General features: G+C 40.7%; 2 protein-coding genes across 2 annotated transcripts; one reads left to right on the top strand and one right to left on the bottom strand.

Moving 5' to 3' along the window:
• Positions 1 to 404: 404 nt before the first annotated feature.
• LOC147859030 (uncharacterized) lies at positions 405 to 2,839 on the top strand. The gene has a single exon (XM_087325235.1). The coding sequence runs from the start codon at positions 436 to 438 to the stop codon at positions 2,245 to 2,247; it is 1,812 nt and encodes a 603-aa protein (XP_087181361.1). The 5' UTR covers positions 405 to 435; the 3' UTR covers positions 2,248 to 2,839.
• Positions 2,840 to 3,492: 653 nt separating this feature from the next.
• LOC147859029 (uncharacterized) lies at positions 3,493 to 6,780 on the bottom strand. Its single transcript, XM_087326421.1, has 6 exons — positions 6,696 to 6,780; positions 6,106 to 6,448; positions 4,862 to 5,009; positions 4,259 to 4,500; positions 3,992 to 4,165; positions 3,493 to 3,748 (listed from the first exon to the last, which is right to left on the bottom strand). Exons 2-6 carry the CDS (start codon positions 6,346 to 6,348, stop codon positions 3,662 to 3,664), a joined length of 894 nt encoding a protein of 297 aa, XP_087182547.1. The 5' UTR covers positions 6,349 to 6,448; positions 6,696 to 6,780; the 3' UTR covers positions 3,493 to 3,661.
• Between the last annotated feature and the right edge of the window lie 10,255 nt (positions 6,781 to 17,035).

Here is a 17,035-nt window from a genome sequence, read left to right as displayed (position 1 = left end):
TCGATGCTTTCATAACTTTGCAAGGGTAGTGGGGTTGGGTCGGGAGTCTGATCAAGAGTGTGGGCCGAAGTTTGAGTTCAAAATTGAAGGGGAGTTTGGGGTGCCCTATTGGTTGGGGTTGAGCTTGCCCACATGTTTGTAGTCATATGAGGTGGTAGCAGGGCTCTCTCATTGTGGCAAGTAAGTGAGGAAGCTCGCCACCACCACCATTCCTACATGGTTATGTATCCTATGTATGTATTTGCTCTTCTAACTAACTAACTATCTATCTATGCATATATTATATATATGTATGATATATGTACATAAAAATGCATATGCATATGTAGCCTGCCTGGATTGCTGTGGAAGCTCTCAGTGTTCACATCCCGTACATATATATATACATATGTATATGTATGTATGTATGTATGTATTCCCAATTTCTTCATATCGATGACGACGGCGATGGCGAGACGCAGGCTAACACCTCCTCTTCGGACCTCCTCATCTTCCTACAGACTTTTTTCTCACGGGAAGAAGAAGAGCGTTGATACCTCACATGACCACTTCAACAACATCACGACCGACAGTTCTTCACTCATACAGACCCTATCTCGATCTCACAGATTCGGTAAAGCTTGGGATGTTTTTGAATCGATGAAGAAATCTGGCCTCGAAACCCTAGAATGTGATTTCAATGTGTTGATAAGACACTATTGTGAGGCTGGGAAGCACAACAGAGCTATCTATGCCATCGAGAGAATGACTAGTTTCGGTGTTTGTCCTAGCTCACACACGTATAACACTCTCCTCACACACCTCTTGCATCATGAGAAGAATGATCTAGCCATGGGTGTGTGTAAAAGGATGATTATGAAGTTTGCCGAGTCTGGACAGATGCAGAATGCTATGTGCGCTTTGGATGTGGTTAAAGAAAACAACTTGGGCATAGATGTGGCCACTTTAAATGCTTTGATTCATGCTTTTTCAAAATCGATGAACATGAAAAAGTGTCTTGAGATTGTTGCTTATATGAAGGATATGGGCATAACACCCGATGCTGTGACACATCGGCATATCATAAGTGGGTTTTGTACGATTGGTAAACTCGAAGATGCCATTGCTCACTTGGAAAACATGAAAAATGACCGTTTAAAGCCTGACATCGGCATTTACTCAGCATTAATATATTGCTTTTGCAATCTTGGAAGGATTGACAAAGGATGTGTATTTTTTAATGAACTTATCGCAGAAGGAACTCCAGTTGATTATTCACTCATATACTCTGTTTTAGTGAGCGCATATTGCGAAGATGGACAATTGGACAAAGCATGTGTCTTGGCCAATAGAATGCTTTGTAACGGTTACAAGCCTTTGGTTTCGACCCAAAGCCTCATTATTCTCAGGTTGTGTGAGGTTGGGAAATTCGAGGAAGCTCGATATTTTAATGATTTGATAGAGGAGAAAAAATGTAGGCCCAATTTAGCGTCACAGATCACAACCACTAGCTTCCCAATGATATTCAAACAAGAAAGCCTTAAAGATGAAATCTTGCATCTTTTGTCTGTCATGATTTCCAAAGGCTATGCAGTTAATGCTTTCCAAATCCATCATAAAATTGGTCATAATACCTTTAAAATGATATCAGAGATGAAGGAATGTCAAGTGAGGATTTCGAGCCACATGTCTCTTCTCAAAAGACTTTGTGGTGAGCAAAGAGCAGATTATGCATACCGAGTGTTTCGAGAAATGTTGGATAATGAATTTGTAATTTATGCAACAACATATAGCCTCGTGATAAATGGTGCGATCAAGATGGGTAATGCAACGATTGCCATGGATCTGTTCTTGGAGATGCGGAAGAAGGGTTTTGAACCTGAGCCCCATATGTATAATCAATTGATCCATTCTCTTTGCAAAATAGGGAGAGTAAATGATGCTTTTCATGTGTTTAATGACATGAAATCATGTAGGGATGCACGGGATCATGCCATCTTCACTACCATGATAACAGGTCTATGCACGCTACGTAAGTTAGAAGAAGCGTGTGAAATTTTCTTGGAAATGGTCAAAGAGGGATTTAAACCCCATCTCAGTGACATCAAAGCTCTCTTTCCCTCTCACAATGAATGGGAGGGAAGTGGTGATGTCAAAGTCTACTTACCATTGCTTCACAACTTGCAACAACAAGGTAAACCAGTAGTGGTTTCGAGAGTTTGGGAAATGATGCAAAGCAAAGGTGTCTTTATATGGATCGGTGTTTGATTGAGGTTTAAGAAGTATAAGTAGCTATGTACTTGATTGAATGTGTGGGAGACATTAATTTCTGAAAGACATTATATCAATGGGCATTCAAGGTTTTATCCTAAATTCATTCGGGATTATGCTAAGATGGTTGTCTCAATGACCAGCTGAACTTTGAAGGATGACGGAAATGTCTATTCATGTTATTCAAAGATTAATGACAGTTTTGAAGAGTATAAAAGACAACATTCTTTGAAGTTCCAAAATTGATTTCCTTCGATGTTGGATAATAAACTGTGCAAAACATTTAGCTTATCTTACACCAACCACTTAATATTGCACGTACACTGAGGTTTGAAAAGAGCATTGGAACCTAACTCTTGAAACAATTATGGCTCAAGATATATAGACTGGACAAAACTTCTTTTTGACAGAAGCAACATGCTTTAGCCAATTGAGCCATAATGTTGAAGTCCATGTGTCATTGTATGCACACAACTTTTGCATGCTAGCCCATTGATATGGACGCATTGTCAGTTTTTTATGCGATTCATGTTCAAAAGTGGAATCATTGGCAACTTACTTTTATCAATTTGATTGGCCTTTTCTTTTACTCTATTGGGTTTGGGAATACGAGAGACTATATGGAAACCTGAAGCTGATGTTTTGGAAGATGGAAATATGCATGATACCCTGCATGAAAATTTTACACACTACATACCTTCATAAGATCCTTTTCAAAAGATTATCCACTAATTAATTTAATCATCTAATATTTTTATGGAAACCAAATAGTAGACAATACCAACCCCATCAAGATGTACTCAATACTGTAAGCTCCAATATGAGCATATAATCGTACCCTAATTAATATCCATTAGCCATTAACATATCCATAGAGATACTCTTCCACTTGCCACTATAGATCTCCAAAGCATGTAAAATCCTTCTCAGCTTTCAAAGATGTTACAACCTTTATCATTTAGGCAAATTTGGACTACAACTTAGACATGCCTACAAAGAGCTGTCCACTGTAGTGGTTCTAATACCATGGTTAACCGTATTAGGGTTTTTGAGATTCAGTATCTATGTTTGCATGAATTGGTATGTACACAACCTATCAGCTGTGCTGTTTTGATATGTATCATATCTCATGTCCTACATGTAATCCACTACATAAGCCTATCCGTGTCATGAGTTCAAATAGAAAATGCTATGTTACACAAATGTTTATGAGGGATCAAAGTTACTTCGAACACAGTATCATAAAACAAATATGATTGCACGCATTTATATTTATCATATCACTTGAAAAGTGTGCATTTAGTTAGCACATCCATTAGCTAAACTGTTAGTTCAGTCCAGCCATTGAGCTAATAAATGTTGTAGGTTTTTCGGGGAAAAATATTCTAAAGAACAATTTCCAGCTGTATATTTAGAACACATCTGGATGGAATCGTCCAGGAATAGAACTTCCTTCTTGAGCTTGCCGAAGATGCATGGTCAAGGCATAATTGTTCACCTGGGAAAGCAGAAAAAAAGGCATATCATTCTTACAATACCTTTTTGACATTATCATTCTTACAAGCAGCAACAAGCAAACCAACTAATGAACTTGAACTTGTGACCTCTACCCTAATCACTCACTTGCATGATCATGTGAAGAAGTATATGGATGATAATACAACAATGGGCATTATCAATTGAATCTCATTCAGATATCATGATGCTCAAAACAGAAAACTGTTATAAAAGCTTTACTCACCTCCAATGTCCGAACCTGTTCCTGATACTGAGAAATCAACTCCTTTAATCGGTTAATTTCCTGTGAGCGGTTTTCATGCTCTGCCTGCCTCTCATGTTGAATAGCAACAGCACGTTTCAAGATGAGGTTGTCACGAACAAAAACCTGAAGTTGCTCTTTAAGCACAAAGTTTTCCTGTAATTGAAAGACATCAAAAACGTTCAATTTGACACAAATTGAAAGGTAAAAACAAGAATTTCAAAAGTAAAAGATGGATCCTTCATATACCTTTTGCAAATCTTCAACCAAGGACCCAGTTCGGCCCATGATGGACTTCTCAAAAGCCTCTAAAGCTCTAGCTGCACGTTCCTTGGCATCATCAAGATTACAAGCACCAAGCATTTCTTGTACAAACAGTTCCACCCATTTACTGCCTTCAGATTGAGGTTGCTGTTGCTGATCCACAATCTGCTCTGGATTCACACTCTCCAATCTAGGAGCTTCAACAGCGCCAGACCGAGCAACCGCATCTATAAATAAATGTTACAAGTAAAAGGTTAGAAGTACATCGAGAGAAAAAAAACAGAAAATGCAGGAATTAATGTGCAAATATCCCAGTACTCGTTCACAATCAAATAGAATAACCATAAGATTGTTAAAAGGTTAGAAGTATATCGAGAAAAAAAACGGGAAATGCAGGATTTAATGTGCAAATATCCCAGTACTCAATCGCAATCAAATAGAGCAACCATAAGATTGTCTTTCTCCTTAAATGCAAGACCTGAGCATGTAGCTGAAATTGAATTCCCCATCCTTGGCTTAGGGAGGACCAAATCACTAGGATAAGCAACACCTTATAGCATAATTTTAATCAATTTGGTGAAAAGTTACCTGTTAAAATCTGAGCCTCAACAGAATTATCTTTCCTGGAAGAATTTAAGATGTTCTCTTCTCTACCAGAACTAAGACGGAGCTCGTTGAGACTCTTTATTGCAGAGTCAATATTGTGCCCAGTTGACTCCAAAACTTTCTCGATCAACTACAAATCATAACAAGGACACTCCCATCAGTCTCGAATATAATAATTAGAGCAGAAGACAAATAGGTTTTATAAGTTACAATATAGGTTTATTTCATTGGTGTCAATAACATTTCCAATTAATAATCATATAGCATTGAAGCATCCCTTTCCAACTTATTTTATAAATTTCAAATAATCACTTTTCAGTAGCTTACTCTAAAAACTAATCGATTGCATCTGCTCCTTGACATCAAACAAATATATTTATCAAACATCAACATAACAAATCATTAATTTTCTTGTCTCATGAAATTCAAGTGTTTATTCAGTTTCTTTATTCACCAACAAATTTCAGAATGACCATGATAGTATCTCGAACCACAATAGTGCTTGCGATTAAGCATATGTATGTTAAATCTCTTACATGTCAATTGGCTTAATTCATACATAGCCCCACATCCACACTCAAGCCTGTGCATCACTCAACCAAAAGAAGCCTTTTGATATATTTCTATAATTTTCACTTGAGGACTGGCAAATTTTCATCCATTGCTGAAGTGGTACTAAGGAAAATGGTGGGAAGTTATAAAACTCAATAAAATTATTTCTTCTCAACGGTAACTCCGAACAATATTTCAATAATCACAGTGTACCATTTAAAATGACACCATTTCTCAATTATATCATGTGGAAGCATAAGAAAGGGACCTACTTCCTAATAATCATGAGGACACAGCACATGAAATGACATTATTTCAGAATCATGATAGCATGACAAGTTAAAGTTGTGTAGAATGATGGTATTCCTGTATCATCATGACAGTATGACATCAATCAGTCGAATTGTAACCAATCGGTGGTGTTTCTTACATTTTGTGGAGTTTAAATGGTAAAGTCCGCGTGGGCATGAGCCATGTGTCAGGGGCCGTGGACGCTGTCCAGGGAAATGTTACTACTTCAACAACATAAACACACGAAGCTATATGAAACAACACTATTACTCAATCATCATGAGAGTATATCATATGGTAACTATATAAATCAGTTTCAAGGCACAAGTAGAGAAAGGAAATTTTTAGTAAAAAAAAAGGACAGGAAGACCTTTAACATGTACCTGATCATCCATATCAGGAAATAGATCCTTCAACTGAGTAATGAGACTTTGATTAGAAGTTCTAGGAGAATCTGTGAATCCAACCGAACAAGGCGAACGAGAAGGAGACGATTCTCCTCGACACAGCGAGAGATGAACGGGAGAGTTGCTGTTGCTACCACGACGTGACCGCTTGGCAATGGGAGGATGAACCCCCTCTTCGAAAAGGTTGCTCCTCTTGCTGCCACAGACGACCGCAGACATGGCAGCCTCCTTGCCCACACACACGCACTCTCTCTCTCTCTCTTGCACTATCTCTATTTGTTTCCTACTGCCTTCTTCACAAATAAACGAATATCTTGTGCTGCAAAATGATAGATACAGAATGACATACACAAATATATATATATATAAAGATCAACCCAGATCTTCTGAAAAATAATGTAAGTCCGTTCAATCAGTGACTACGTAAAATAATAATAAAACCCTAACTATGGTGAAAACATTTCGTTGATCGTATTCAATCAATGACAGATGAGAAAGCTTGATGACAACAAGACAGGAGAGCAATATGCACACATACGTGTGCAGAAAGCGAGAGGAGAACTTACCTGGCAAGGAAACCATGAAAAAGGTCGATGTCCGTAGCAGAGGAAGAAGATAATTGATGATCGATGAAGAGAGGAGATTACAAACACATACACATATATATATAATATATACATATACATATACTGTATACATATACATATACATATACATATACGTATACATATACATACGTACACATACATCATGTACATACATACATACATACATGTGAAGGTGTGGGTGTGTGTGCTCGTATGTTTATGAGAGATAGAGAGAGAGAATGTTGTGCGTCTCTCATAAACATACGCATACCATACCTACGTTGTCATATAATTTTGAAAGAACAACTACATACATACGTTAGTTCCCCACAAAATACAACACACACACACACACACCAAATCCGTGGGTCGGCCATGTGGGAAGTCTCCACGCACACTTTCACTCCATTTCACATCTCTCTATTTTCCCACTTTCTACCTTTGGTCGCACCACATCACGACAGTGTCTACGTAGGGGCTACGTGCCTCGATTACATATCTCCATTATTACAGCATTTGTTGGTTTATGTTTTGTTAACGATTCTTTTATATACATATATACATATGTACTCACATGTATGTGTATGTGATCTTATACATCTCATAAACGTATAACGTGTATATTAGGAATTTGTTAATGATATTGGTATATCGAATGTTGTGGTTTTGAGTGTAAGGATCTTGTTGGCCGTCTTCACAGTTTTTGTTGGGAAAGCATAGTCACCATCCTTTTTTAACAATTTTTTTGTGATCCCCCTTTGGTCACCTCAATTTTGCTATACGTAACAATTAAACACGCATGGCCACAATGATGTTGTGGGCGTAAGGGCTTGACCCGCTTCGTGCGAGGTTGCCCTTATGAAACTTGCATCCAACATCCCGTACTCGTTACATGATTACGAGGCCACCATGAGATCATCATTACGAAATACATTCGTAATGAAGTAACCATGTGATGGGCCATGTGGGCCTACTATGGAAAAGAGGGCTAGTGTTGGCTCAACCATTTGGGTGCTCCGCATGGCATGGCATTGTAATGCTTAGACTTGAGGTTGGGTCACGTATCAACATAGTTTTTTAGTCAACGCGGGGGAAAGACGGATTCTAAACACATATTTCTCTCTTTTTTTAAAATATGATATTTAAAATTTGAAAGGAGTAAGCCATTTGGTTAGCTCAAGCGTTTAATGGCTTTGTTCTCGATGTTTCGAGTTCAAATATGACTAACACCATACAACAATATTGATACATATGACTCCGGAAAAGAGGGCTAGTGTTGGCTTAACCATTAGGGTGCTCCTTATGGCATGGCATTGTGATGTCAAGCTTGAGGTTGGGTCACGTACCAACATAGTTTTTTAGTCAACGAGGGGGAAAGAAGGATTCTAGGCACGTGTTTTTCTTTTAAAAAATAAATGGGTACATGCCTTTGCATATCTCTCATACGCATAAATGTTGCAAATTTGAAAGGAGCAAGCCATTTGGTTACCTCAAGTGTTTAATGGCTTCGTTTGTGAGGTTTTGAGTTCAAATATGACCAAGACCATACAACATTATTGATAAATACAACTATAAAACATGTTTAGACTTTGGGTCTAACTACACTTTAGGGTCCTCGTTATAGGACTTAAAGAGCTCAGGGAGCCACCATAAAAAAAATCGATGTAGAGACCAGGGAAAGATATTCCTTTGTCACCCCCATGGTTTTAAAAATACCTTTGTGTTACCATAGTTACCTGATCTTAACTTCATCTCATATGTCTAGAGGGGTACTACCATGAGATTATGATATCGATTCATGTTTGCCCATGATATGTTTACATCACGACAATATGTTATAGATATTTGTTTGATCATATCCTATTTCTTTGCCAAACATTAGATTTCCATGGCTCATAATAACAACCACCCGATGGCATCCTCCCAAGCGGAGGGGATTCAAGGAAATAGTCTTGAGGCATTCCCAATTGACCGTATTTTTTACAAATACAAAATTTCCTTAATTCTACCTTGAACGAGATTTCCAAACTTCGACAATCTCATGGTGCTCTAGAAGCGCATGCCATTAGTATGCAATGAGATACTAATAGACCATATGAACGTCAACGTGAACCATCATTTGTCGCCAAGCCATTTATGGGAGAGAAAAATGAGAGAACCGAAGAAGCAATTTGCACAAGGCTTGGCCGACAGGAGTCCCATTTTGAGCTCTATCCCAAATTAGATAGTACAAAACATTGCATATATCAATCGAGAAGTAGGGGGTAAGGCTACCACCTGGTGGCGTGGGCTTCGCACTATGGGGATTTTGCCAAATACTTGGACAGACTTTGTCACGGTTTCCAAGGTTCAATTTCTACAACCTCCATCTCACACTGACACATCAAAAGCATTAATGAACCTCTATAGTCGAAAATTTTCCTCACTAGATGATTACGTGCACCTTGCTAGAACCCAAATTCAAAAATTGGGTTTGGAAGGGGCAATTTGGTTAGTCACTTGTTTTGTCAATGACATTCCCAATTCGAAGTATTGTTGGATAGTCCACAATAAGGATCTGAAATCCTTCAAAGAGGTCATTGAAATAGTTCTTCATTATCAACAGACTTAGAAGAAGGACCATGATAACAAATAAGAAGCGCTTGGGACTAAGTAGTCACAATTCACTAAGAAATGCAAGATACCCAACAAATTCCTAGATCATGATTTTAAGCGACAAAATCCTTTTTGCATGTTTTGCGAAAAGAAGGGTCACACAAAAGAGCAATGTCGGAAGTTCCAATGCAAAGAGCACGACAACGAAAACAAAATTGCAGACCATAAACGTTAGATTCTTGATGTCCTTGAGGTCTATACACATCATTTAAGTAGTTGTAAATGTTCCTTCCCTCACTATGTATTGGGACCCAATGATTTACTATGTGCAAACAAGTACATGAATGGATCTCCAGTACAATTCTTGTTTGATTGAAGAAGCTCACGTAGTTTTGTGAATGATCATTTGGTTTAGATATTGGGAATCCAACCCACTATTAGTGATCACACCTATAAGGTGCACTCGGCTTATGGAAGAGAACAATACATCAACAAAGCAATTCATTCATTGGCAATTTACATTGATGCTTATGTATAACAAGTAGATACTTATTGAATCTTTATACCATTGATGTAATATGGGTTATCCCTAGTTCTGTACTAAAAACTCTTATTTATCTATTGATTGGGTCCACCATTCAATAACGTTTACACTAAACGATTGTACTAATTTTATTCAATGTGTTAGAAAACAATATTCTTCAATTGTTTCCTCTCTATCAGTGTTAGAGCTCAATCTTAATGTAAGCATATGATAAGGATATAATAGATAGATAGAAAGAGATGAGAGAGAGAAAGAAGGGTGCCGATCCACCCGACCACCCCCGAGCGAAGAGATCGAGACGGACTCGAGCCTCAATCGGCGTCCCATACCACCACTATGGCGTTGAGTCATACTTGGTACTGGTGTGTTCGCTACAAGAGTTGGTCACCACGAGGACATGTTGGGAAACCGGTCTCTCTAGATGGGATCCGGAAGATATCCGGAAGGTATCAGGATGGATCTGGTGTAAACCTGAAGCAGGGACATATTTGTAAATAGGTTTCATGTGAGCCGTTGAGGCTACATTTGTACATAACCCTAAAAGTTATATAAGTATAAATATAACTTAGGGAAATCATTTTATTGATGCAATGTTGTTATCGTTGTACAGAGAGAGATACAAAGAGAGAGAAAGAGAGAGAGAGAAAGAGAGAGAGAGAGAGAGAGAGAGAGAGAGAGAGAGAGAGAGAGATAGAAAGCCTTTCTATTGTAACCGTCGGTTGGCGAAGACAAAGCTCGAGATCGTTGGCTTTGAGTCTCACATTGTAGTACCTCTGCCCTATAGTCATCTTGTTCGGAGTCTGTGAACTCCCGTGGTTTTTCCTCTTGAGGTTTTCCACGTAAACATATTGTGTCGTCTCATTCTATGTAAGTGCATTAATATTTATTTCTATTATGTTGTCTTATTGAGACTTGTTTGTGGCCGAGCGTTATTCCGCACAAACCTATATCAGAGCGAACAACAAAGGAAAGAAAACGGAAGTTTCTTTCAGTGGCATGTTCAAGCTCACCGGCTCCAACTACCTAGTATGGAAGTCAAAGATGAGGGACATGTTGGTGGTCAAAGATCTCTGGCTGCCGGTACAGTTTGGGGACAAAAGATCGAACAAGATCGATGCCACGATTTGGGAAGTAATGCACATGAAGACGATGACATACATTTGGTGCTTCATCGATATGAGCCTGTACAACAACTTCAACAAAGAAAGTAAGGCTCATGTGCGCTAGGAGAAAATCGGTACCATGTTGGAGAGCAAAAATGTTGTGAATCGGGTCTCAGTATTACGAAAGTTAGTGAGACTCTGATACCAAGACAGCTCCAACATGGCGGAGCACATGAATGCCTTCCATGGGCTTATAAACCAAACAACCTCATTGGAAGTACCTCTAGCCGACGAGGTACTTGCGTTGCTGTTGCTCGGTTCCCTCTCGGATAGTTGGGAGACGCTAGTTGCCACTTTGGGCAACATCGGGCCGGAAGGAAAACAACTATCCCTAGCAAGGGTAAACCGTAAAATCAAGCTTGTTGGACGAAGAAGCTTGCCGGAAAGACCGGGAGTCTGGAACCAATCCGAAGGCCTTGGTTACGGAAGACGACCATAACCGGGGAAGAGGCTGCAATCGGAGTCCCCAAACCAGGACAAATCGAGGACAAGGTCGAAGTCAAGGGGAAGGCCCACTTGCTTTTATTGCGGAAAGTTAGGGCACTTCCATAAGAATTGCCGACACTTCCGAAAGGAGAAAGGAACCGGCAATGTCGACTCAAAGAAGGGTCCGAACTGGAGAAGTTCGGATTGGAAAGGAACGTCGACAATTGCGACAAGTGAGGAAGAACTACTGCTCATCACCGAGGAGAGCGAGCTACATCTTGCCAACAATGAGACTACATGGGTGGTCGACTCCGGAGTGTCGTTCCATCTGACCCCCGACCAGAAGTGCTTCTCATCCTACAGAGCTAGAGATCACGGTTGTGTCAGGATGGGAAATGAAGGTGCATGCCAAATTGTCGGCATAGGAGACATGTGGATGAAGACATCAACTTGGTGCAAGCTGCTATTGAAAGAGGTCCGACACATTCCAGAAATTCGGTTGAACCTGATATAAGCCGATAGGCTGGATGACGAAGGCTACACGGGTAGCATCTGGAACGGATTCCTGAAGTTCAGCAAAGAAAGCTTGATCGTGGCTCGAGCGCGGAAGATCAACATGTTGTACCTGATGCATGCTCGGATATGCCGGGAAGAAGTGAACATGGTATCCAATACTGTTGGTGAGTTGTGGCACAAGAGGTTGTGCCACATGAGCCAGAAGGGAATGCAAAGACTTGCTGAAGATAACCTCATTCCGGAGGTGAAAGACGCACAACTTGAGAAGTGCATTGATTGCTTGGCTGGCAAGCAGAACCAAACCTCTTTCCGGTCGAGACCACCAACAAGACGGAAAGAACCACTAGAGCTTGTGCATAACGATGTATGCCAAGTGGACACAAAGTCATATCCTGGGTCGCAGTACTTCGTGATGTTCATAGATAACCACGTCCGGAAGTTGTGGATCTCACCGCTGAAGACGAAGGACCAGGTATTATCCATCTTCAAGAAATTCCACACGAGAGTGGAAAGGGAAACCGGCCGAAAGCTAAAGGCAGTTTGAGCGGACAACGGAGGAGAATAACGGGGACAGTTCGAGGAGTATTGTCGGTCGAAGGGAATCCAGCTCGAATTTACCGTGCCGAAGATGCCAGAGCTAAACGGATTGGCTAAAAGAATGAACTGGATTGTGATGGTGAGAGTCCGGAGCATGCTAGCACATGCAAAGTTGCCCAAGACGTTTTGGGTTGAGGCGTTGATGACACCAACGTACGTGATAAACAGATCACCCTTAGCACCCTTGGAAGCAGAGAGTATGGACTGACAAAGACATGTCCTACCGACATCTAAAGGTGTTCGGGTGCCTTGCCTACGTGCATGTAGCAAAGGACAAGAGAGGGAAATTAGATCTGAAGTCCCGGCCATGCATATTCCTTGGGTATGGGACTTGGTCGATAAGAAGGCTTTCCGGAGTCGAGACATAGTCTTCATGGAAGACAAGATCATTGCTGACTGGGAGTCAGAGAAGAAGATAGTGGACTTCGGGTTGCCAGACAGAGATCAGTTGGGAGATGCAAGGACCCATCCAATCGGAAGCCGGATGACACTTGAAGAACCGGTTGGAGTCAGAGAAGAAACTGAACCAACCGGAGAAGAAGAATTGGACACTGTAACGGGACAAGACCCCGAATCAGATTCGGATGAAGAACAGACGGAGGAATCGGTGGTCGAAAACCAGGGTCGAAGATATCCTCTAAGGGAAAGAAGAGCCCCTTGGAGATTTCCGATTGAAGAGCGAGGACTATTGACCAACGAGGGGGAGCCGGAAACCTTCAAAGAAGTAAAGAGAGACACCCACAACTGCAAGTGGTTAAGTGCCATGCAAGATGAGATGGATTCCCTGCATGAGAACCACACATGAATTGACAGAGTTGCCAAAAGGAAAGAGAGAACTCCGGAAAATGCCACATGGAATGGTAGGGATTGAACCTATGACCTTCTGTTCTTATTGGGCAACCTTACTAATTGAGCTACATCCATCTATACATTATTGTATTGTGTAAGATTCAACTTATTTCATTATAGATTGATCACTAGAACTTTCAAGAACCTTCTAGAGAATGCATCTTCATGTACTCTCTAGAAGTTTCCATGCACTCTCTGCAAGTCTTCTAGCTTTCATGCATACATCCACATTCTTGTATAAATATTGGGGTGCACCTTGATTAAAATCAAGGTGAACAACACCAGTTATGAAAGCATATACAGTTCTTGTTTATTTGTCTATCCTCTCTCTTGCTTGTTCTCTTGTCTATGCTCTCTCTCCCGCTATCTCTTAATATTGAGCCTCGTCTACTTGTCCTTGACAATCTTGTGATCTTGCTTATGCTCTCGCTCTCTCTTAGTACTTAGCCTCATTCCACCCATCTCATTCGTTTTTGCCCAATCAAGAATAATCAACGACAAATCTCTACAAACAATATGACAAGACGGCCCCAACAACGGGAAAATGACAGTGTCCAACAACAGTAGGAGTCATGTGGTTGGACAATCCGCATTTGTGTCGCTCCCATAGTTCGGCTACATCGACAGAAGATTTCTCCTTTCCGGTAAGCATCCATTTCAAGTACATTTCAATTAGATCCTTAGCACTTCTACATTATGGGGAAACAACATGTTTTACGGACGAAAGTTTCATTCGTAAACACAAATTCTCGGTTGTCCGATTGTCCAAGCCAATCCCAGTGGAAGCTATCGATGGACACATGCTTTCTTCAGGAGCAGTCACCGAAGCCAGTGTCCCACTTATCTTACAACTCGGGGACCACTAGGAGGCATTAACGTTTTATGTTATCACTTCACCGCGACATCCGATCATCCTCGGTTTGTCTTGGCTGAAGGCACAAAATCCACTTGTTGATTGGCGCAATCACTCCATTACTTTCTCCCAAACCAGCTTGGAGGTGCAAGCAATATCTCATGTTGTTGCAGGCGCTCACCCTCCTATTAATGCAGGAATCAGTTCCAAGGGAGATGCTCACATACCAGTCACAACAAGGAAAATAGTGCATAGTGCCTCGTCAAGCAATCCAATGAGGACAACTACTGACTCACTACCGTCCAAGTATGAAGACTTCAAGGACGTATTTGAGAAAAAGAATGTTGATCAATTGCCTGAGCATCAATGCTACAACTGTCTGATCAATCTGCAAGAAGGTGCCAATCCTCCCTTTGGCCCAATTTATTGGTTGTCGGAACCAGGACTCCAGGCTCTCCGAACGTATACCGACGAGAACCTTGAAAAGGGTTTTATTCAACCCTCAAAATCACCAGCATGAGCTCCTATTTTGTTCGTGAAAAAGAAAGATGGATACTTACGCCTCTGCGTTGACTATTGGGGTCTAAACAAGATTACTGTTTGCAACCGCTACCCACTGCCTCTCATCCTAGAGCTATTGGATCGACTCTGGACTGGGCATATCTTCTCCAAGATTGACCTATGGGGAGCATACAATTTGGTATGGATCAAACCTGGAGATGAATGTAAAACCGCCTTTAGAACGCGATATGGACATTTCGAGTATAAGGTAATGCCTTTCGGCCTCACTAATGCTCCTGCAGTATTTCAGCATATGATGAATGACATATTCCGAGAATATCTAGATCACTTTGTTGTGATCTATCTAGATGATATCTTGGTCTTCTCTTCGAACATCAAGGAGCATACTCGACATGTCATGTTAGTCCTCGCCAAACTTCGGGAGCACGGACTCTATGCTAAAGGTGAAAAATGTGAATTGATCGTACTTCTATAGAGTTTCTTGGGTATGTCATTTCGACACAGGGAATCACAATGGACACACGGAAAGTCAAGACTATCCAAGAGAGGGATGTCCCAACTCGGGTACGAGATGTGCAATCATTCCTTGGTTTTGCCAATTTTTATCATTGCTTCATCAAAGGATTCTCAGTGTTTGCACAACCTCTCATTGCTCTTCCCCGCAAGGATGCTACTTTCGAATGGACAACAGATGCCGAAAAGCGTACGACTTGCTAAAACAAGCCTTTACTATGGCACCGGTCCTTTTACATCCTAACCCAACTAAGCCTTTCCAAGTCGAAACGGATGCTTTCGATTTCGCCATTGGGGCGATCCTCTCCCAGCCATATGAGGTCGGTGTGCTTCACCCGGTGGCTTACTACTACCGCAAATTCACGGCCCCAAAAATCAACTACCCCATATACGACAAGGAGCTTCTCGCTATTATTGCTGCTTTTGAAGAATGGAGACCCTATTTAGCCAGGACGCAACACTGTATCCAAGTGATTACCGATCACAAAAATCTAATATACTTTTCTACCACATGAACATTAAATCGTAGACAGGCGCGATGGTCGACCTTCTTGGCAAACTATGATTTTGAGATAATCTTTTGACCCAACGCTCAACACACGATGACCGATGTCTTATCCTGTCAGTCTGAGTTCAAGCTCACTCCGGAGGATGAAGCCTATGTTCATCAGTCCCAGAGTTTGTTAAAGCCTAACCAATTCTACAACTTCGTGACTTGCTTGCTCCGGGATGACTCTTTGCTCAAGCAAATAGCATAAGCCACTACGACTAACAAGTTCGCCACATAGGTCAAGGCAAGTATCACAAACCCCTCCCATGAACCCAAAAGACCTAATTTAGCTCGTTTTACAATTCATGATAATCGTTTGTATGTCCCAGAAGGTCCTTGTCAGACAAGGGTGCTTCACGAGTGTCACGATGATCCACTTGTTGGTCATTTTGGCATTGCCAAAACCTTGGAGTTGATATCTCGGGGATATTGGTGGCCACAACCATGGAATTTAGTCAGAGAGTTCGTTAAGTCATGCGACGTTTGTGCTCTCTCTAAAGCATCTCATCATCGACCATATGGTCTCCTTCGCCCTCTCCCAATCCCCAAACGGCCTTGGACCTCTCTTTCCATGGATTTCATCACTGACCTTCCCTTTGTGGGTGGTTATGACTCGGTATTCGTCATGGTCGATCGTTTTCGTGAAGATTTTCAATGATAGTGTGAAACTTGTAAGGAACATACGAAATCGAGTGTGGTTCTTCTCACGAAATATAAAACAATAATAGTAAAGATACTATTTTAAATAAGTTTAATATCTTGGTACAAAAAAGATGGAGGTCTAGAAGAACTTCTCAATGTAGTTTACTACGTAGGAAACGGACATCTAAGTGTCATGTTATGTGGGTATGAAGTTTGCAAAGAAGAAGAGAAAAATATGTATCCCACATAAACAGGACAAATAAAGATCCCACCATATATAAGGCAGAGCAAAAGCTATTATCTTTGTGTCTATGTGTGGAGCATAGAAAGGTTTAGTTATATGACTTAACGAATGGATGTAGCCAAATGCATATAACTCTATGTTTTGGACGAATCCGTCGATGGCGACCAGCGAGATCAGCATTCGGTATCATCCGACAACGGCAACCAACGGAGCCGGCGAAACGACGACCGGACGGAGAAACGCCTTGTAAAAATACATTAATAATAAACATATATATATATATATATATATATATATATATAATG

Source organism: Azolla caroliniana, unplaced genomic scaffold, assembly GCF_043228905.1.
Source record: "Azolla caroliniana isolate FFs.n. ecotype wild unplaced genomic scaffold, voAzoCaro1.0.p SCAF_10, whole genome shotgun sequence".
Classification (NCBI taxonomy): Eukaryota; Viridiplantae; Streptophyta; class Polypodiopsida; order Salviniales; family Salviniaceae; genus Azolla; species Azolla caroliniana.
The sequence above is the reverse complement of the archived record's forward strand: the minus strand, read 5'-3'. Positions and strand labels throughout refer to the sequence as shown.

Bases quoted from the DNA above. Each gene is read 5' to 3' on its own strand.
- LOC147859030 (XM_087325235.1), top strand. From the start codon at position 436: ATGACGACGGCGATGGCGAGACGCAGGCTAACACCTCCTCTTCGGACC.
- LOC147859029 (XM_087326421.1), bottom strand. From the start codon at position 6,348: ATGTCTGCGGTCGTCTGTGGCAGCAAGAGGAGCAACCTTTTCGAAGAG. The intron at 4,166-4,258 runs GTATATGAAGGA...TTTCAATTACAG, and splicing joins TGGTTGAAGATTTGCAAAAG to GAAAACTTTGTGCTTAAAGA. The intron at 3,749-3,991 runs GTGAGTAAAGCT...CTGCTTTCCCAG, and splicing joins AACAGGTTCGGACATTGGAG to GTGAACAATTATGCCTTGAC.